This window comes from Corvus moneduloides, chromosome 6, assembly GCF_009650955.1.
Source record: "Corvus moneduloides isolate bCorMon1 chromosome 6, bCorMon1.pri, whole genome shotgun sequence".
NCBI lineage: Eukaryota > Metazoa > Chordata > Aves > Passeriformes > Corvidae > Corvus > Corvus moneduloides.
In genome coordinates this window covers 32,226,169-32,246,768 of record NC_045481.1, presented here as the reverse complement: position 1 = coordinate 32,246,768, position 20,600 = coordinate 32,226,169, and the positions used below count along the sequence as shown (strand labels likewise).

At 35.0% G+C, this 20,600-nt stretch overlaps 1 protein-coding gene across 1 annotated transcript in view; it reads right to left on the bottom strand.

Moving 5' to 3' along the window:
* RYR3 (ryanodine receptor 3) overlaps window positions 1-20,600 on the bottom strand; it is a 201,952-nt gene that overhangs the window by 36,101 nt on the left and 145,251 nt on the right. Inside the window, 10 exon segments of the mRNA XM_032112924.1 lie at window positions 2,502-2,614; window positions 3,428-3,559; window positions 4,662-4,721; window positions 5,170-5,340; window positions 8,426-8,440; window positions 13,118-13,210; window positions 13,316-13,403; window positions 13,709-13,949; window positions 15,289-15,609; window positions 18,198-18,328. Coding sequence (XP_031968815.1) covers window positions 2,502-2,614; window positions 3,428-3,559; window positions 4,662-4,721; window positions 5,170-5,340; window positions 8,426-8,440; window positions 13,118-13,210; window positions 13,316-13,403; window positions 13,709-13,949; window positions 15,289-15,609; window positions 18,198-18,328 — 1,365 coding nt within the window.

Below are 20,600 nucleotides of genomic sequence, written 5' to 3'. Positions count from 1 at the left end.
TATATTCAATTAACACAGAACATCAAGAATTAGTACTTCCTAACTTAACTGATGTTTAATTCTTTGAAAAATAAAAATATTTTTTAAATATAGATATTTGTTTTGCATCTACAGGCACTTTTCATCAAAAGGAGTTCTTAGAATATTTACAGTAGAAGTTAAAGTAATTTTTCTGTGATTTAACAAACATCTTCATATCAATAGACATGTCCATTTTGGAAATATATTACTGAAATTCCTAAAACCTGATAGACATAAGAGTGAGTGTAGCAAAAAATTACCTTACAATCTGAGATTAAAATTAAACTATACTGAAAGCCACCTAAATATCCAGAAAATTTTCAAACGAGCAAGGTTATTATTTACTGAAGATATTAATATTTTCTAGGAGAAATGAAAAGGTACTACCATAATGTTTGTTTACTGCCCTTTAAATTACTTGATTCTAGCATCAAAGTTAGAACTAACACTCCCAATACAAAGCTGCAACTAAAATGAATAAATAGACAAGATAGAGAGCTGCATTTTAAACTCTGGATCAAAGAGATTTAAATAGCTCCTAGAATTAATCATACCCCACTTCAAATGATCTCACTAGGGTTCAGACATGTCTTAACAACACTGTCAATTTAGATGATGGAGGTTGTTATAATAGTGTGATAGCCTTATTTTCCTGCCAGAATCCTATGATTTATCTAGAAAAAAATAAGTGTCTGTAAGCTACTGAATATTAAAACTTTGATTTGCACCTATCAATTGAGCAATACACCTAGAAGTTTGCTCATGGCAGCAGGGTCGGACTAGATGATGTTTAAAGGACCATTCCAACCCAAACTGTTCCACAATTTTAGGATTTTAAGTTCAAACTGTGTTTTCACTCTTGTCTATTTTGAAGTGAGGAGAGCACAATCAATTAGCAAAAATAGTTTTATGAGAGTTCATTTTTAGCAATTACAAAATGAAATAGCTTGATAGATTTTCCTCATATTCATATTAGGAATGCACCACAAAATCTACCATAAAGTTTAGAAGAAAAAGTTTGAGAAAAGTTTTTAAAACAAAAATTTTTTCTAAAAAATTACAGATAATTTAAACTTTCCATTTAAATGGGTATTATTCCATATTTTATTGGAAATAAAAAATTCAAAAATTTAAAGATTCATAACCCACTTTGCCTCTTGGCAAGTGTTCCATCAACCTCAAATGAAAATAAAGAAAAGGGGGCGCTTTGTAAGGCAAAAAAAGGATGAGCCATTTTAACATTTGGGTGCTCATGTATTTATTCAAAACATTTTAAGAATTTATAAAGCCAGAGTATGGTTGTAAAAAATACTTGCTCATGAAAAGGTTGTACTGAAGTGGTATCTCTTCATACCACTTCTTGTTCTGCCAAACACAGCTCTTGAAGATGGAAGGGTTAATACTGCCTGGTTTGTTATGTTGTATTTAATCCTCTCCATCTCTCTGGTTCTTTAAAGATGGCCTGGTGGTAGCATGACAATTTGGAGAAGTTACTATAGTCTAGAACTACTCATTTTTGTAAAGGATGGTTGTGTGCTTTTTACAGTATAACTGGCTTTTTATTTGTCCTGTGCAAATGTAATATTCCGCCAGTATGTTAGTGGCACAGCTACAGACCTTTAGCTAAAGACCTTTACACCAAGTGTGTAAATTGGCTTTAATAAAGGCATTTAAAAATCCAACACAACTCTTCAGTAAAATACTTTGCCAAAAATCTTTGAATAAAAATATTAAACACAAAAAGTGAAAAATTGCAGAAAGTGAGAAGCAAACCTAATTAAAGATGTGCTTAACCTTTACCTGAATAAAACTCAGATTTTTTTGAGAAGAAACGGAGTAAAGGAGGTTACTCCAGTGCCATATGATCTTAATATTATGCTTAAAGCAGTAGATGGATCCAGACACGGGATGCATTTTATCTTGGACTTTGTGGTATCTACATTCAACTGGAATAAGAAGCAGAGCAACATACAAGTCTAAAATATCATTCTGCACTGCTCTGCCCCAATAGTCACTTTAATTCATATAACATTCTGATGTAGCTGCTTAAGATTGGCCCAGACAAGCTACAGAGCATGAAGTGTTCATGCAAGAGGAGAGGAAGAGCCATACAAAATTAAAAAAAAAAAAAAAAGAAAAGAATAAAAACACAGAAGAATAAAAAGAGCAACCAATCAGAGACAAAAAATGGACAGAAACAGCAACATCGTAACGATTTTCACAGGTAAGTTGAGGAACTATACCAAATAACTGACAAAAATGAAGCATGTAATTCTTATGGTATTTTCCCACTCTGGTTATTTGTCATGAGATGAGTATTTTGCTGCTGTGAGGAATTGGCTGATGACTAATCAATTCTTGTCTCTTAAAATTACATACACCTAACAACCAACAAACGTAGTCAAACACACAAGCAGTATTTGCACTCAGTAAACAATGCAAACAAAATTTATGAAGAAATAAACCTTTCAGCCACTTACCTTGGCAGGTTATATAACGGTGCCATTCTGAAACATGCAACAACTGCCCTTTTGCGTTGTTTTGACAAGAGTTTGTGCCAAACAGCTTTTTTTGATCTCAGTGGTTGTTCAACCTATGGGAAAATATCTTCTAGTATATACAATGGAAACTTTTCAACTTTCATCCAAAATTTTCTTTTTAGCTAGTGGTTAGCTAGTTAGCAAAGAAGAAAGTATTACCAATGCTCTGCATCATCTGAAAAAAATGTTCTTTTGGGGCTTTATTTTTAAATAATAAGTAAAAATACTGGGGACCTTCTATATAGTAATCTCTCAGTTTATTCAGACAAGCTCAAGATGCTAGAATACTTCACGTGTGGGACTATATGGTAAATTCCAAAAATTGTTATTTTGTCTATTTCTAACAATGCATATTCAGTTGTTCATGTGAATGTATTTCTGTGCTGTATCATTTGTGAATGAAATGGATTAACTTTATGTAGGAAGAGTACAAATGCCTTTCTGTATTTAAATGGCAATTCAAAAGTTGCTACAGCATCCTGTGGTGCAGAAATAGGAGACGGGCTAAACCCAGTATATTAAAAAGAAGTGCCCAAGCAAACATCTCTTCCTAAAATCACAGGGTTTTCAGCTACTGCGTGGAGATAATTTGTATATGATACTTCTTGTGACTGTTCATGCAGTTTTGCAGAAATACATCCTGAGTTTTCCTTGCAGCTGAATGGAGGCACTTCAAACGGACTACATCGAAAACTTTGCATACATACGTCTGTATATGCATGTGTGCTTGCATGCATGCATGTACAAAAGCCTAAGTTTTATCTGGACACTTTAATGATGACAGTAACTGTAGCTCAAATAATCTCTGCAAGGAAAAATCTCAGGTTATTTTAAAACAAACGCGATATAGACATTTGGCTTTTTACCTGCTCCAGATGATACAGAGCAGCTGATATCCTCTGCACACGTTCCACATTTTTCTCAGGGTCAGTAGGTCCATCACTCTTTAAAATGTCTTTGTACAGATTTAGCTGCCATTTCACAGCTGGATCATCAGACTGAAACCCAACATATTTCATTTCTAAGCTGCTGAATGAAGGCACTGAATTTGAACAACACCACTTCTACTCCCATAATATAATAAAGAAGGTTCTAAATACTCACAATTTCTGTCCCCTTTCAGATCAGATTAACATCTGCTAGCTGCTCAAAAAAATTGGCATTGATTCTATGTACTATTGGGCAATATAACTCAATTCTTTAGCAAAGTTCTGTATTTTTATTTAATGAAACCAAGTAAGCACCCTGGAACTTATTTGTTCCACTTAACTGCATTAAAATAAGGAAGCACACTTAGTACTGAGATTGAGTTTAAATTGCAGGACCTCTGTACTGAGCGTGTAAAGCTGTTTTTTGGAGTCTGGAAAAGACAGCTGGAATTTCAGCAGGTGAAGAGTTACAGCCAAAGTTTTTGGGGTTTTTTTCTTACAAGACAGAAATAGGAAAACCACATTAAATTACTTATTGTGTTCATTTTAAATGCATAAATTTATAGCAAACAGGCAGTCATCTACCATGACAGATAAGTTACTCCTATTGTGTTCAAACACTGTAGGCAGTTACCTAAATTATTTTTGATTTACAGAATGTTGGGAACTCAATATTCGTATTACCTTTGACAGTGTATTCAGCACATGAATTGTAGGAAAATAAAGGTACTTGTAAAACTCACAAGTGCTATGATGACACAAGCTTTTCTTATTTTACTATACTCACTTTAAAATGTGTATATTCTTAGAAATACCTAATTTAATCTTTAGCGAAAGTTAAATTCAAAAAGAAAAGCTGAAGTAGTAGAGTGTCAATTTTATTTTCTTCTTGGATCAGGCTGATTATAAGTAATTACAGCTTTAAGATGACCAGTATCTCTATTCTTCACACTTGTTCCATTCTATAGATCTTCCAGAAACTTGAATATACCAGACAAAACTACAAATAAGACATTTATTGCAATGAAAAAATCATAAAGAATAACGTTAAAATGGAAACCTTTCTAATTACTTTTTGGATTATCTCTTTTAATGTGTCATACAAAACAATTCATCTTCTGTGTTTTTAAAGTGCACATCAGCATCTATAAGACAGATTTTTTTATATTACCTTTTCCTGCAAGTGTAAGTTGTTGCGTAAGTGTTCTTTGACTTCCTCATCTGTGTCCCTCTGTAGAAAGGTAGAAGTCTTTTTCAATTCAGATTATGGTTCATTTAATAAGAGCTTTTACAACACAGAACAACATATATTTCAATTTTGAGATTTAACCTCTTTTGCTTTCAAAGTATGTTAGATACCAGAAGGGAGAAAGGCTTTCTTTAACCATAAAACAAGGGTTGAACTTTGAAGGGAATTAAAGCTAACTAATTGTAGTTCAATATTTGGTCCAAAAGAACATGTATATATAATGGACGTTGTATACAAATGGAAAATAACAAGGAAATTATGGCAGCTCTATATACACTTTTTTTAAAAAAAGGACAATAATTAGCAGCTATAATTGCTTACAGTACATACAGATATTTAATAACATTGACTGCTTAGTCTATACTTCAAAACTCAGTTTAGAAAATTCTGCTTATTTTGCATTAAAAACTATTACAAAGCACACACTTACATGGCTGTATCTAGTCTTAGCCAAAGAGATGAGTTCTTGGTCTCCAGGAGTACACATATTCAAACCAATAGGAAGCATCTTTTTAAGTGCAGCCACAATCAAGGATGTTTGTATGGAGTACAAATCACCTCTACGTTTTGATTTCTTCCTCTCTTGATCTTGTCCTCCAGACTATCATTAAAAAAAAGAAAAAAAAAAGGAAAAAGAAAAAAAGAAAAGAGAAAAAGAATTACTGTAATTCTCTGACCACACGCTTCTCCAACATGCTCTTCCCCTAATGGTCCAAGGGAAGTATGTTCCTGATGCAGTACAAACAATTAAAAATGCTACACTAGAGGAAGAGTGTACAATCTTGGGCAAGAAATGTGAAGGAATACCTTTGGTGTGCACCAATGCAGAAAATGCAGTAACAGCTGTAATGTTGTAATAGGAGTCACACACTTTTGTGTGCATTCATAAATATGACTCTGACAATACTTTCTGGATCTTACCTTTCAAATCAGAAACAACCCTAAAATTAAAAGCTGAATCATTCTCAGGGGACACTATTATTTGTCGAATGTTACAGAGACAAATTCAGGATGTTTACGCTTTTGTAAGAGATTTATATAAATATAGTTATCCAGGGTCTGAATGAATGAATATTGCCTGACTTGTCTCATCTGAAAAACAGTATTATTTAAAAAGCTTTGATTCTATGTAATAAAATGCCAATGAATTAGTGCCTCTGGGAAAGTACTGCCCTTCAGTTTTGGCTAATATTAGTAAATTTAGGACAAAAACTTAAAAATTTTGCATCTCTGGAGATCATCAGTAATAGGAAAAGGAAAACAAAAGAGACAGAAGTAAACAGCACAAGAAAATAACATCTGCCCTATCTTCTTATGACAGACACTGTACAATATATTTCATACCCAACTTTTCCTTTATGAGACAGAGAACCAAAATCTTTCAAACAGACCCATATATTTAATGAACACATAGTAAACAGCAACAACATCAAAGAGCCCAGTTCTGAATTCTGTACCCAGATTAAACTCCTACTATACTCAAGGGGAGTTTTGCTTAAGATAAGATTTCAGGACTAGGCCTCCAGGCTTATACAACACTACAAAATAACAAATGCTTGCATTTAACTCTCCACATCCTTTTCCTTCAATTAAGATTTACTAACTACTGTTCTTATAATATATTGTATAGTTCCACATAAGAATACAGCAGAATCCATTGCAATTCACTATTTCCCAATTAATGCCTCACTATTATCACAGTAATAACTTGAAGAAAAAAGGCAGCAATACACATTCTACTTGGTGATAAATTTTGGCAAATTCTGTCTTCAAGATGGTGAATCTCTGTGTAGGCAGCTTGCATTAAATATTTTGCAAGTTTGAGGGAACACGCAATGGATGTGGCTTCCTTTCTTAAGGAACTAACAATTGCAAGAGAGTTCTTTGCCTCAAAGCTTTGCTTTTCAAAATGCCTTAGAACTAGTGATGCAATGGCTATAATAATGACATCATTTGTACTCTACATTGAGAGCAGACAAACAAATCCCACAATGAATCACTGTATTCCAGTGGCGTCACTATGCATCTTAAATAAGGAATAACAAAATATGTAACAGGTATATTTTAAAAAGGAGAAAAGGAAAATGAGGGATACTGGTTTCTGCATCTTTTATGCCTGTGGACATTTTGTACATCCAATTTTATTTATGTTCATATGAGGTTTATAAGATAGGTGAACCTTAAAACTTGAGAATTTTTAAAATGTGAAAAGAAGATCCATTCTGCCTTTGCCATAAATTCTGCTGTCTGTGCATTCACTTCTCCAGCTGGTAAATGTATAAGTAGAGTCCCAGACTGAAACCTAAATGGCAATGGAATTATGTCTCTTTCAGCTCTAATATGCACCTATATGAGTACACACAATACCTGCATTACATATGTAAAGAGCATTAAATAGGATATATTTTTCCTAAATAATTACCTGTGCTAAAAGGATGAATGATATAATTTGTTTGCCTAACAGCATATAATGATCTTACTTGTCTGAGGATTTAAACACAAAAATTGATATTTCCGAAAAAAAAAATACTAAAATCCAATTGCAGATTCTTCAGTAGATTAATAATAACTAAATACACAATGAAAATGAAGAAATAATTTATTTACACTAAAAAAACCGGCTAAATCTGGTTAAGATTATGGAATAGTAATTATTACAATATTAATTATTAATATTCATAATAATCATATAATCATTGCTAAATACTAATTATTAATAATATTTTTTGTATTTCCATCCCTCTTTAAGCTTTAATTCTTTGAGGTTACTATGAGGGCAGTCATTAAATCCTACTCTGTATACCTGGAGAAGTTTGACAATAGCAAAGCATGAAATCAGCTTATTAGTTTAACAGAGCTTTTCCCATTTTTAACTCATGTCTCCGGTTTAATTGATTAAAAGCTCTTCACAGCATCATGTGTGCTTCTCAGCACACAGGGTGAAGGGAAGGATGAAAGGGTTTATGGCTCCATCTGTTCATTCTGCTTCACCAATGAAGAAAGCACCATAGGTCAGAAAGTACTCATCTATATTAGAAATTCATAAAAAAAAAAAAAAAAAAAGAGGATATGAATGATGCAAAAGGAAAGTGACCTATAGTTCACTGGAGGAAAAGAAATCTTCAAATACATTGAATACATAAAAGAAACAAGGATTATTCAAAACCTTTGTCACATCTCAAAACTTTAGTAAAGATCATTTTACTTTTGGAGAAAGGTAGAATTTGAACTATATATCTTATTTAAACTTACTTGATTTAATAAAATCTTCTATTCCTCTACAGATGGGGTATAGGTTATAGCACATTTCTCCCAAATATTCTTGAATAGCCTAAGCCAAATACATCTTTCTAATGACGCTACTTAGACATTTTTTTTACAATGTCTACTTCAAAATTTTAGCAAAAAAATAAAATGCAGAAAGACAGCAGAGGCAGAACGTACATCTAAAATAGTTTAAAAAGGTAGCTTTAGTACATTTTTGCTTTAAGCCATATTTAGGAGTGCCAAAGGGAATTTCATCTGTTCTGGTGAAAGACTGCCACTTTAGCTGGGACAAAATTTGTAGTAGGTGGAAGCTGGTCATTTACTTTGTGACGCCACTGCTATGATCAATGGAAAGAGTGCTTGGAGCCTGATCATCTCTAAATCTAAAACAAAGACACATCATGCACTTTGACCTGTACCTTTACTTGCATGGCCTGTATGAAAGAAAAATAAAGGGGAAAAAAAATAAGTAAAAGAGATGAAAAGTTGATAATTTTACAAGTTATTTATAAACTTACTCAGTTTTATGAGGACAGTAAAAATGTAATAAACTTGTAGCTAAAATAATAGACTCTAAATGCATAACCAAATGAGATCTTAGTGAAATCAGCTTAATTTTATTAAATGATTGAACTTCTGAATTTCTGTTGCTGTTCTACCACACACTTCCATTTGTTGCTTGTGCATATAAGCACATCCAGTAAGTAAACCTATCAATACACTGATTACTGCATCTTTTCCCAATTCTGTTAAAAGAAGAAAGGTGTCTGGAACTCTAGATAGTCCAATAATGAAAAATATTCACATTTTCACCAAAATAACTCTTTCTCTCTCTTTTCCCCATCAAAATATGTTTGAGAAAAGAAATATGTGTAGAAATTAAAGTATCACTGGCAAGGTGTAGCACTAAATTTACATATCTATTTTCCCATTGCATATCTTATTACTCTTTTGAAGACAGCCTGAGAGAAAACTTGAGCTTGCATCTCTCAGCAGTACCCATTTTGAAAACAATATTATAAACTCAGCTGTAACTCTCATACATACAGAGGATTTATTCCCATTTATTACATCAATACCATAAATACACTTAAATAAATATGTATTCCATAGTCAGTATTAGATTATCATTGTGTCACGAAATCTTAAGAAAATAACAACAGAACCATTTATTTATGGTAAGATAAAATAAACTGTTACTCAAGAGAATGCTTGACCAGGCATAGGAAGATACTATAGAAAACTATGGAAAGCAGAAAAAACCCACAAGCCCCCACTTCTGTCTTAGTGCTAATAGTAACTTTGTTTCCTTGTGATACTTGAATAAGCTTCAAAATGTTGATGCCAAGCTATTATTAAAATCTTTTTATGGTCTGCTCTATTTATATCACACAGTAAGAAAAACAGGTAGAAGTCAAGAAAAGCAAAAGACTAATCTTCAAATTAAGTGTTAGAATCTTAGCATCTTAGAACCTTCAATACCTTAGACAAATAGCAAATTTTAATTTAAAATTACAATTGTGTGAACTATGTAGATGCTGCATAGACAAGGCTCATCAGGTATATACAGGTGTATATACACACTAAAGGTAACTAAAGACAAGATGTTAATTGTATTTATTTTATTTTGGCTGACCATAAAAATAATCCACTCATGATTTAACTCAGTATATCCAAAGAAAATGTATTCTATGCAATTGAAATACTCTGAAAGTATCTAAAATTCTAAAATTCTAAAATATCTAAAAGATCTAAAATTCCTGCAGAAAATACGAACATGAAATCCTCTAATTGTTGTAAATCTGCAAACAATATGTACTACATATTACAGATGGGCACAAACAAAAATATTGTTTCATAATATGAACTTGGGTTTTATGACTGCCTCTATAATAGGTCTATTCAAACCTTCTTAAAAATAGATTAAAAAAATTAATGAGAACAAGTCAAATAAAATTTCAGTAGGATATGCAAGTGTTTAGCAACTGAGGGTGTATATCCAGCCACACATTCATTTAGATTTCAAAACTTACACAGAAAAATTTCCCACATACATATTAGGCAATTATTATGTACATGTGAATATATACATTTAGTCTTCCATTCCATTTAACTGAATAACACAGTAGGACATTGTTTCCTCTTAACCAAAAGGCTATTTTATCAAGAAATCCATGAAGGGGTCAAAAATTACAGATTACTGGAGTTGAATGTGTTTAAATTCTCCATTTCAACAGTTTTATCACAAATCTGTTATTTCCACATAATCTAAGTTACCAGTCTGTCTCAGACTGGAAGTTCTCTAACTTACCATTCCCCTCCGAGCATTCTGCTGCCATATTTTTAGAAAAGAAAAATTAAATTCTCAGCTGTTAATACATTTATTTGAAAAACTATTAACAAATTTAATATGGTATAATAAAAGTACAATGGGTACTTAATCAATTTATTGCTTGTAATGATGAATCTCTTGTTACCACTGCAATTAGCTACCAATAAGTAACGTAATGCTACTCCTTCATCCTCTGCTTTCTTTTTTTTCTTCCATACAGTATGTAAGGTTATACAACCTTCTGTACATGATACACTACACCTTACTCTGACAGCATTCCAGTATTTCGTGTCAGGAAAAATACTGAGCCTCTGTCTCTGCCACCTAAGGCAGTCTGAGATCAGCCTGGGGCCTTACTCCTTTAAGAGACCCCAAACTGTTCTGCCCTGGGCCCACTTTCAATAGCCAATGTCCATATTCAGTTTTCTACACTTTCTCATACTCTATAAACATTGGATAAAATTTCTTCCACTAGAAGTAATGTGAATAAAGAGGAATAAGTGATAGAGAAGAAAAGGCTAATTAGTCTGTTAACATGCTACTTTTTGAGCTAAATATTAATATTAAAGCAAGAGATAATAAAAATTATGTTCCCTAATGTAATGTCCTCTACTGATTAATGTCTGCAGATAGAAATAAACATCAAACTTGTAAGAATACCTGAAATTCAGTTACTTAGATAATTTCTTGTTTATTTTAACCTATGCAGTCTTAAAAAAAAAAAAAATCAGATTTAATTCTATCATTTATTGAATGTTTAGACCACTTACATTTTATATTATGAAATATTAGCAATTTGCTGCTTAGAAACCATATGTAGAAAACCAATACAAATCTTCTAAAACTCAACTCATATTTCATCATGGTATTTAAGTCATCATGAAAAAAATATCTAAATTATCAGCTGTTCTGCAATCATGCCTGTAGTTATAGTACCATATTAATAAAATACTCAGTCATGAACAGTATTTTATTTCTTCCTTTATTAGCAATAACCATGCACAGTTTCCTGGAATGCCATAAGTTGACATTAATATGCATACAAAAATCTCCAGAATCTGTCTGTACTGCATACCCATCAGAATGAAAATGTATTTACATATGCATCTACATCTCTGTTACAAATATATTCATACAATTATTCACACATAGTATATCTGTATACTTAAATATATACAAAAGGAATTTGAAATTATAATCTCAAAATCATATTTGGGTACTACAGATTCTTGATGTTAAATTCCTGTGATTTTATCAAAATCAGAGCAGTATGAGACCTACCTATTTCTTATTTTGTAAAGATTTGTCTTTCATTCCTGTCATGCCAGACTGACAAAAATATGACACTAATGCTTTACTTCATATTATCCTGTTATCAGTACTGTAATGGGACACAATTTAGATTAAATATTCATTAATCACCCATTTCTAATCTATGACATCTAAGAAAAGGAAGTATCCCTATTTTTTGTCTCCTCAGACCATTTCTAATGTATAAATGTTAAAATACACATAATAAATGTGTGTTCAATGATTGCCATATGATAAAAGTACAGAGCCACATATTAGACTCTGTTATATTGTGCAATTGCTCCTCAAATAGCCTGGACTGTGCCCACTGGTGATCTTGTTAATAGGGATTATACAAACATTCCAGTTCTATCAAACAATTTTGATAAGCTGCATCTTGACAACAAGAAAACAGGTTAAAAATTTCCTTATCTCTGAATGCAGAGCTTTTTATAAAGTTGGACTTGTTTTTCAGTGCCAGACATGAACAGTAATGATGAGCAGATATTACACTATTTTTGCTTGTAAAAATTCCAATATCAGGGTTTGGCTTAGTCAGGTTTCAAAACTTAAAAAAAATCATAGGAAAAAAAGACAAAAACCCCAAACATTTTATAGATAATTAAGAAATGCAACTGCACATTTTATCTACCCCTCTATTGTTTGAAACTGGACTTACAGCAGGTTATGGGTAACCAAAATACAGTGAAATACAAAACTTTAAATGCTACTTCTCTGCTCCACCTTCAAAATAGGATTATTTCAAACACATTATAAATATGAATAAAAGAAAGGGTTTCTTCACTATATTTGTGAATACAAATTTGGAGTTAGACTTCATCTGGCTTTAGCTGAGTAAGGCAATGTCCTCAGCTAATGTCAAAGCAGCATTTTTACCTTGACAATTTCTCTATTATACAGGTAACAAATGTACTTTGAAGCCATCATATATCAGCATCTTGTCATATTTAAAATTAGCAAAAAAGAAATGAATGTGTTAATTAACAAGAAACAAGAAAAATGGTGTACCTGTGGCACATTATATGTATAAATAAAGAGGTATATGCAAAGACAGCAGTGCTCCATCAGAGTTGACAGAACAATACAGACTGACATTCACATAAAAATGATGAGGCAATCAACGTTTCTTCACTTGCTTTTATAAAATAGTCTACTTTTTTCTTTCCTGAATGTTCAATTACCCATGTTGTATAATACAGCCCATATTCTCTTATATGTGCAACTTTTTCAAATCAATACTTTTATTTTAATCTTGTGTCTTTCAGTATTAGCAGACATTTAGAATGTAACTCTAAGGTACATAGACTATATTTTGCATGTTGTCACATCTGTCATCAAAAAGCAAAACTATTTTTCTTTTCTTCTAATAGCAGAGCAGCTGCAATCTGGGTAGATTTTCAGAGCCTTCTTTCAGCATACTAAACACACAGTGTAGAGTTACCTAATCCACAAATTTTTATTAACTTACTTTAGACATCTTGCTCTTGGTGTCTCCTGTTAAAAATGCCAAATTGTTGATTTCATTCTGAATCACAAAATTTTGTTCTTCTCTTTTAAAATTCTAAAGAAAAAAAATAAATCACCAGAAGTTTAACTCATCTGCATGTACCACATTTCTATTTAAAGATAGAATGAAATTGAAGAAAAAGTGTATGTTTTATCTTACATGTGATTTACACCACAGGATAAAAACTTCAGCTACCATTCGAAAGAGTTCATCAGAATCCGCATCTGGTTTCTTTAGCCAATTAGCTCTAATTAAAAAATAAGAGAAATTTAAAATAAGATATTTTAAAAAAGACAGTTTAACATAATAATCTCTATTTAATAGATCAGGTAACATTAGTGTAGTTAATCTAGGAATTTGCACCTGAGCAAAAGGTGTGAATTCAAGGTACAGCATTCTTTAAGAATCTTAAATTACTCAGGATTAAGATTTAAGAATCATAAAATACTCAGGATCTGATTCTCACAATAATATTAAGTGAATTTTGTCAGATCATAGATTCTAGTATATTTATAAGCAATAAATACGAGTTTAATTATTAGGTTTTTTTACCTGTTGTTGTCTACATAACGTATCAACATTGGATAGAAGGCATAAAGGTCTCTACAAAGTACAGCAAACTCATCAAGAATGAGTAGCTCAGCTTCTTGGGTGTCATTTTTACTGTCTGCTTTCAGTTGTTCCTCTTCCATTACTATCTTCATAGCTTTTTTCTTCAATTTATCCAGTGTTGGAATAAAGTGAGATCTGAGGAGATCAGGTCTGGCTTTGCTGATGATGGGTTGAGCATAAACTATACATGAAAATATAGATAATTCTATGATTAATGCATAACTGGTGAATTAATATGAATGCTGATATTCTAGAAATAGTAAAGGTTATTGGGTTTCATATATTTCTGCATCATAAAATTATTTTAAAAACTGTGAATGTAGCTTTATAAAAACTGCATATTGAGAGATTAAAAGACTATGGATTTGGATTATAAGTATTTCAGTCTTATGTAAATTAAGCTATCATGGTTTTGGCAAGTCCCATGTGTCTAACTAAGAACCTAAGCAAAGTAAGGACTGAGACACAAAGTTCTCACAAAATTACTTTTTGTTTTGTTTGGGGTTTTTTGTGCCTGGGATGGGTTTTTTGGTATCCAATGTCAGAAAACCTCCAGAAGATAGTGTTCTGGAAGAATTCCTTTACCTATTTTGCCTCGGGCAAAATGCATGGAATGAATGAGTAATTAAAGGTCATAGATCAATTTTGTACAAGTACTAGCAATGAAATGTAAACTACCTGAGTCAAAAATCCTTGCAAGAACAACATGAGTATATTAGCACCTTATGTAGATGAACGATCGCTACAAAACTGCAAGAAATGCTGTCTACAATTAAGCAGCAAATTTCTTACTAAATTTTAACGGAATCCTTGTTATTATTAAAGAATTTCCAGCATTTAAAATAATATCAAAACCACAGTACTAATGGGTACTGATTATTCAAATTTAGCAGGAAATTATTACCTTTACAGAGATTTTCTTGAACCATGTTATGCACATTACATTCATACACTGTATAACAAGAATGATAAAATTTGGATATGGTAAACTTCTTTAGCAGGATAGGTACTATATCTTATGGGATATTTAAAAAAACCTTTCAGCTTATTTAATAGCTCACACATTTACTCAGACAAATCAACTCATTTTGAATTTGGGTAACTCCTGAGATTATTTCACCATTTACATTTTCTTTCCGTTTTGTCCCAATATTTCATAAACAGAGTTCACAGCAATTATACCCTCTACTGTAAAACTCAGGTGTCTTGAAAAATCAATGGAATTCACAACTCCAAATTAAGTGCTAAGGCTCTTATGCAGTGCATAGAGAAGGTGATTTTCAAAATCCCTTATATTGAATAGAAAGCTCTCTACTTACAGTGATGCTACAATGCATGCATAGAACTAATAATAAAAAAATCCCATATTTCTCTTATTGTTACTTATCTATTACTTATCTTTCTTTCATGATGGTTCTAGTTATAATTTTTTGCTCTTATATCACTGGGCAATAAGGTAAAATATAGCAAAGCAATTAAATATTATTAGTACAATTAGTGTTCAAAAATATTTACAATACCTGCAATTCTTTTCATCCAAGATGCTTCATCTATCCCCAAATTGTTGTTAATGATTTTCAGAATGTTTCCAAGAACGAGGCTCAGATGCTCAGATGTTATCATTGTACAGCAAGGCCCAGCACTTTGAGGAACACTCTCAGACCCTTTTTCCCACCAGTAGGATAAATAGTTGCATAGCATGGGTAAGATCACCTCAATTACATGAGGCATTTCAGTATACCTTGCTCCAGACTCTGCTAAATCATTTATTTCCTTTATCAGTCTATCCAGCTGAGGGATCTCTGGACACATTTCTTCTACTGTATCAGGCATGCCTAAAACTGCAAGTAATGGTAGAAAACCAAAAGATTAATTAGCAAAATGAAAGAGAACATCTATGTTTAAACCCTAAATACAAATTACTCCAATTTTTTTCCTTCAGCATCTTGGACAGACAGAACTATAGTCACACTTTGGGGTATGCATGGGTATCTCCTTTCATAAGTTATGTCTTTCAGATGATATGCATATAGCAATGATGTAAACAGTAGCTGCCATAAAGCTATGGCTTTATCATAAAGTGTCCTGCAATTGTCTGGTGAGCAGTGCAGCTATGTAAAAGTGCAGAACAGAAAGCTTATATTAAAATTGGATATACTCTGGACATTGTATCCATAATCATTCACAATTTTTACACTGATTTGCCAAAGATTAAATCTACCTTGGGGAAAAGGAAACAAACAGCTTAAAATTATGGGTGGGGTTAAAATGAAACTGTACTTAATTTGTGAATCCCGCACATCTATTCCCCAACAAAAATGCCAGGAAAGAATTCCAGTTATCATATGCTTGTATCAGAAACTGAAGGATGCTTATTCGGCAATTAACAACCCATTGCAATCTAGTGCCGGTCACCCAAGCAAAATTCTTCCACTAGTGCTGTTTTTATAAAGCAGAGTTGACAGGGGGAAGGGCTAGAAGAAGTTTTTCCATAACTGCTTTTATATGGAGCATGTGTAATCCACCTGCATTAACCTGCATTTTGTTTTGCTTGTTTGTTTAAAGGTACAATGATTTTGGCAGGTAGTGACTCTTGCATGGATCAGTGAGGAAAACACTGACATACTTTAAGATATGAGTCCATCAAAAGTAAGTTGGGAGAGAAGCAAGCAAAGAAATTCAGTGTAGAAGGACTCATGTTCCTTTCAACAGAATCACGGAATGGGTAAGGCACATTTTGGGGTTGTGTGTATAGTCTAGGGAATGAGCTGCTGGAAAAGTGTTGTGGAAAGGAACCTGAGAACTCTGGCTGGAAGAAAGTTTATAGTGAGCCAGCAGTGCCCTGGCAGGAGGGCCAATCGTGTCCTGGCGGGCATGAGGCACAGCATCGCCAGCCGGGCAAGGGAGGGGATTGTCCTGCTCTGCACTGGGGCAGCCTCACCTTGAGGTGAGGCCTTACCTCCTGTGTGCAGTTTTGGGCATGGAATATAAAAAAGACATTAAGCTCTTAGAGAGCATCCAAAGGAGAGCCACAAGGATGGGAAAGGCTCTGAAGGGAAAGATTTATGAGGAGCTTGGTCTAGTCACTTGGGAAGTGGTCACAGCACTGAGCCTGACAGAGTTCAAGAAGCATTTGGACAATGCTCTCAGGCACATGGTGTGACTCTTGGGGTGTCCTGTGCAGGGACAGGAGTTTGCCTCAATGATCCTTGTGAGTCCTTTCCAGCTCAGGTTATTCTGTGATTCTATGACCTGGTCCAACCTCCCTGCTCAAGCAGGGTTATCCTAGAGCACTTTGCACAGGTTTGTGTCCAGATGGTTCTTGAATGTCTCCTGTGAGGGAGACTCTACAACCTCTTTGGGCAATCTGGTCCAATGCACAATCACCCACATAAGAAAGAAGCTCTTCCTCATTTTAGGTGAAACTTCCTGTGCATCAATTCCCTGTTGCCTGTTTTCTTATTGCTAGGCACCACTAAGGAGAACCTGGCTCCATCCTCTTGATGCCCTCCCTTTAGATATTTTGTATACATTGATGAGGTCCCATCTCAGATGTCTCTTCCTGAGACTGAACAGGCCCAGCTCCCACAGCCTTTCCTTGTAAGAGAGAAGCTCCAGTCCGCTTTGTTGCCCTTCACTGGACCTGCTCCAGGATCTCCCTGTCTCTCTTGTCCTGAGGAGCCCAGAACTGGACACAGCACTCCAGGTCAGGCCTCACCAGGGCTGAGTAGAGGGACAGGATCACCTCCCTTAACCTGCTGGCCATGCCCTTCCTAATGCAGCTCAGGATCCCATTGCCCTTCTTGGCCACAAGGGCACTGCTGGCTCATGGACAGTTTGTTGTCCACCAGCAGCCCCAGGCCCTTCTCCACAGAGCTGCTTCCCAGCAGGTCAGCTCCCAGCCTGGACTGATCCATGGGGTTTTTCTTCCCCAGAGGCAGGACCCTGTATTTGCCTTTGTTGAATTTCAGGCAGCTCTTCTCTGCCCGTCTCTCCAACCCTCTGTTTGATCAAGGTTTCATGGAATTAATCATATTCTGCCAGGAGTTCGCTATACCAAACTGCTTTGGATCACTGGTTGGACAACAAAAACATAGAAATTACTTTCCTGTTCACTTAAATCAGATATTATACCTCTTGCATTTTGCTACATGTAAACAACTGTATTTTGTCATAAATATTTGTAACGTAGATATGATCTTCAACTAAACTTTAAGTATTACAGTATGCACCTTTAGAAAAGTATTCAAACATCATGTTCAGAAAAAAACCCAAAAATATCAGGAGAAAGAGAAAAGGGTTGCCACAGTCTCAATGAAGTAAAGCAAGGCTAAAATGGCAAGTAATGAGACATCAGTAGCAGAAGATCTCTGCTGAGCTATACATATATTTCGTGATACAACTTCTATTACTTAGTTGGAGTACTTACTTGCTCTTTCTCTTGCACTTTTTGTGTTGAAAACTGACAGCGGATTGTAATGGTTGAGAGAAGGTTCAAGGAATGCCACTGGAATGGCTGCTGCAAGAGATGCTAAACACTCACCAAGTGCAGGACGCTGCCTGTATATGAGAGACACTAAAAGTCATCTGAGAGGAAAAGCATTTCACCAGGATTTCAGTCTCTAGCATACACAATAAAAAGAAGTATTAACATTTATTGCTGATTTATTTTATCTTTTTTAAACATTAGGAACTATCTGACAACTTAGAAAAAATTAATTTCTCACATGAAAAGAACTACTGGAGATCACAGTGGTGTAAGAAAAACAGTTAAAAAAACCCCACCTCCACCAATGTTCTTGTTCTGATCAGGACACGGTTAATTTTTGGCATGGCCAGGACCCAAAGGTTATTCTACACCACCTCTTGTCATTGCCAGGAACAATGTCTGAGGTCCTGTGTGATGGTGAGCAAGCACATGTGAATTGTTTGCCTCTTTCTTGTACACTGTCATTAGTACTGTGTTACTGTTGATTGCCTTATTTTGTTGCTGTTTCCAGTAAATTGCTCTTATCTCAACCCATGATATGTACCTTTACTGCCTCCAATTCTTCTCTCCATCCACCGAAGGGACGGGGGGAGGAGGGACTGAGCAAGCGGCACAAGGTTTGGAGTGTTTCAGTGGGAGCACTGAGGGAATACCATTTTAACAGCAACACCCTTATTTGGCACCCAGCATAGGGCAGGAAGGGTTGAGGTAACAACAGATCTGACCAGAGTGGGTAGGAAAAAAATGTGATCTAAGCACTTGTTGCATTAGGTCGAGAGCTACTGGTCACAATGTTGCTCGGTCTGTTCACATGGTTGTGGTACCTAACCCTGTATATATTCCTGTATAATGCAATATGTGCTCCTCATGATGATATATTTCAGAGTAGGGAAAGGGATCAGGATTGCTTTGTTGCTGCACTGTGTCATATCAGCCTATGACATGACAACAACAAGGACAATGAGGATCATTTGGGATGTGTATTCAGTGCTGCTCTCCTGCCCTCACCTTGGGGACTACCTCAGGGAGCCCATTATTAATCCCCAGCCTGTGGGAAGAAGGTGGTGGATAATTTTCCTCAGCTTTTCACTCCCTTTTCCTCCTTCAGGCCTGTTACAACAGCTTTTGAGGATTTTGAACTTCCCTTGGATGTTAAAGAAAGCATGCTCTTGTTGCTTGGTCTGCTGGGCTCCCTCACTTCAGTCTGCACCATGGAGTTACAAAAGAGATTTTTAGGAGAGTATTTCAGAGATCAGCCCCAAGGGTGGATAGGCATGGAAGGTGGAAGAAAATGGGCCAGCTTTTGGAGGATGATTCTGCTCCAATGGTTTTTAAATTCACCCCCAAGCAACTACAGTGTTGGATAAAGTGGCAGAATACTTGAAAGAAAACTGCTGTGGCAGTTTCAGGGAGGTGCAAAGTTATGCAACCTGCTAGGCTCCAGCTACTATTTTTGGGCACTGGTTGATACTAGACAGCACCCTTGGGGGGAGGAGAAGGAAAGCAGATCAACAAGTTTTGGCCATTCAAACTGTATTTGAACCAGAGGAACAATCTGTGCCAGTAGCAGTAACCCCTACACAGAAGAAAAAATCCAAGATAAAATCAGTTTGCTTAGTGAGGGACGAAGAGGAAGTAGGGCCCTCACAACAGGAGGAACACTCAGGGTGAGAGATAATCACCTGATCCCTCTCCCTGGATGAGCTGTGAGATGCGTGAATAGATTTCATCCACCAGGCAGGTGAGCCCCTCATGACCTGACTGCTCCAGTGCTGGGATACCGTGTCCCACGATATGAAATTAGATGGTAGTGAAGCCAAGCAACTGGGATCCCTGTCCTGGGATGTGGGCATTGCAAAAGGGATTGGGAAAAGGATAAAACACTTGACAATGGAAGTTTGTCTGAAAAGGGCAGCAGCAGCAATCCACCTAAGTAATCCTGAGCCCCTGCAGCCAGCAGTGTTGTAGAATCAGCAGAGCTATTTTAGCCACAAAAAGAGATATTTATCTATGAAAAGTGAACTATGACTCATTCTGCAATGAAAGTTAAAATTTCTTAATGTCCCTGCCAAAGTGCACCAGGAGAAAAACCTGCAATTTGATCCTGAAACTGAACATTGCTTAACTTGAATAACTGTTCAAGTCAGCTCAATCACTCACTTCTAAGTTTTGCTGAAACATTGAGCACTGTGTTTGAAATCCTACTTCCCACCTAGACACTGATGTCTGCCTACAACTGTAATTTAGGAGCCTGAGCCCAGTTAAAAACAAACAAAATTAAATCCACAGTTGAGAACCTCTCACACAGCCTTAGGAGACTAAGTTTCCTTGGATATATCTAAT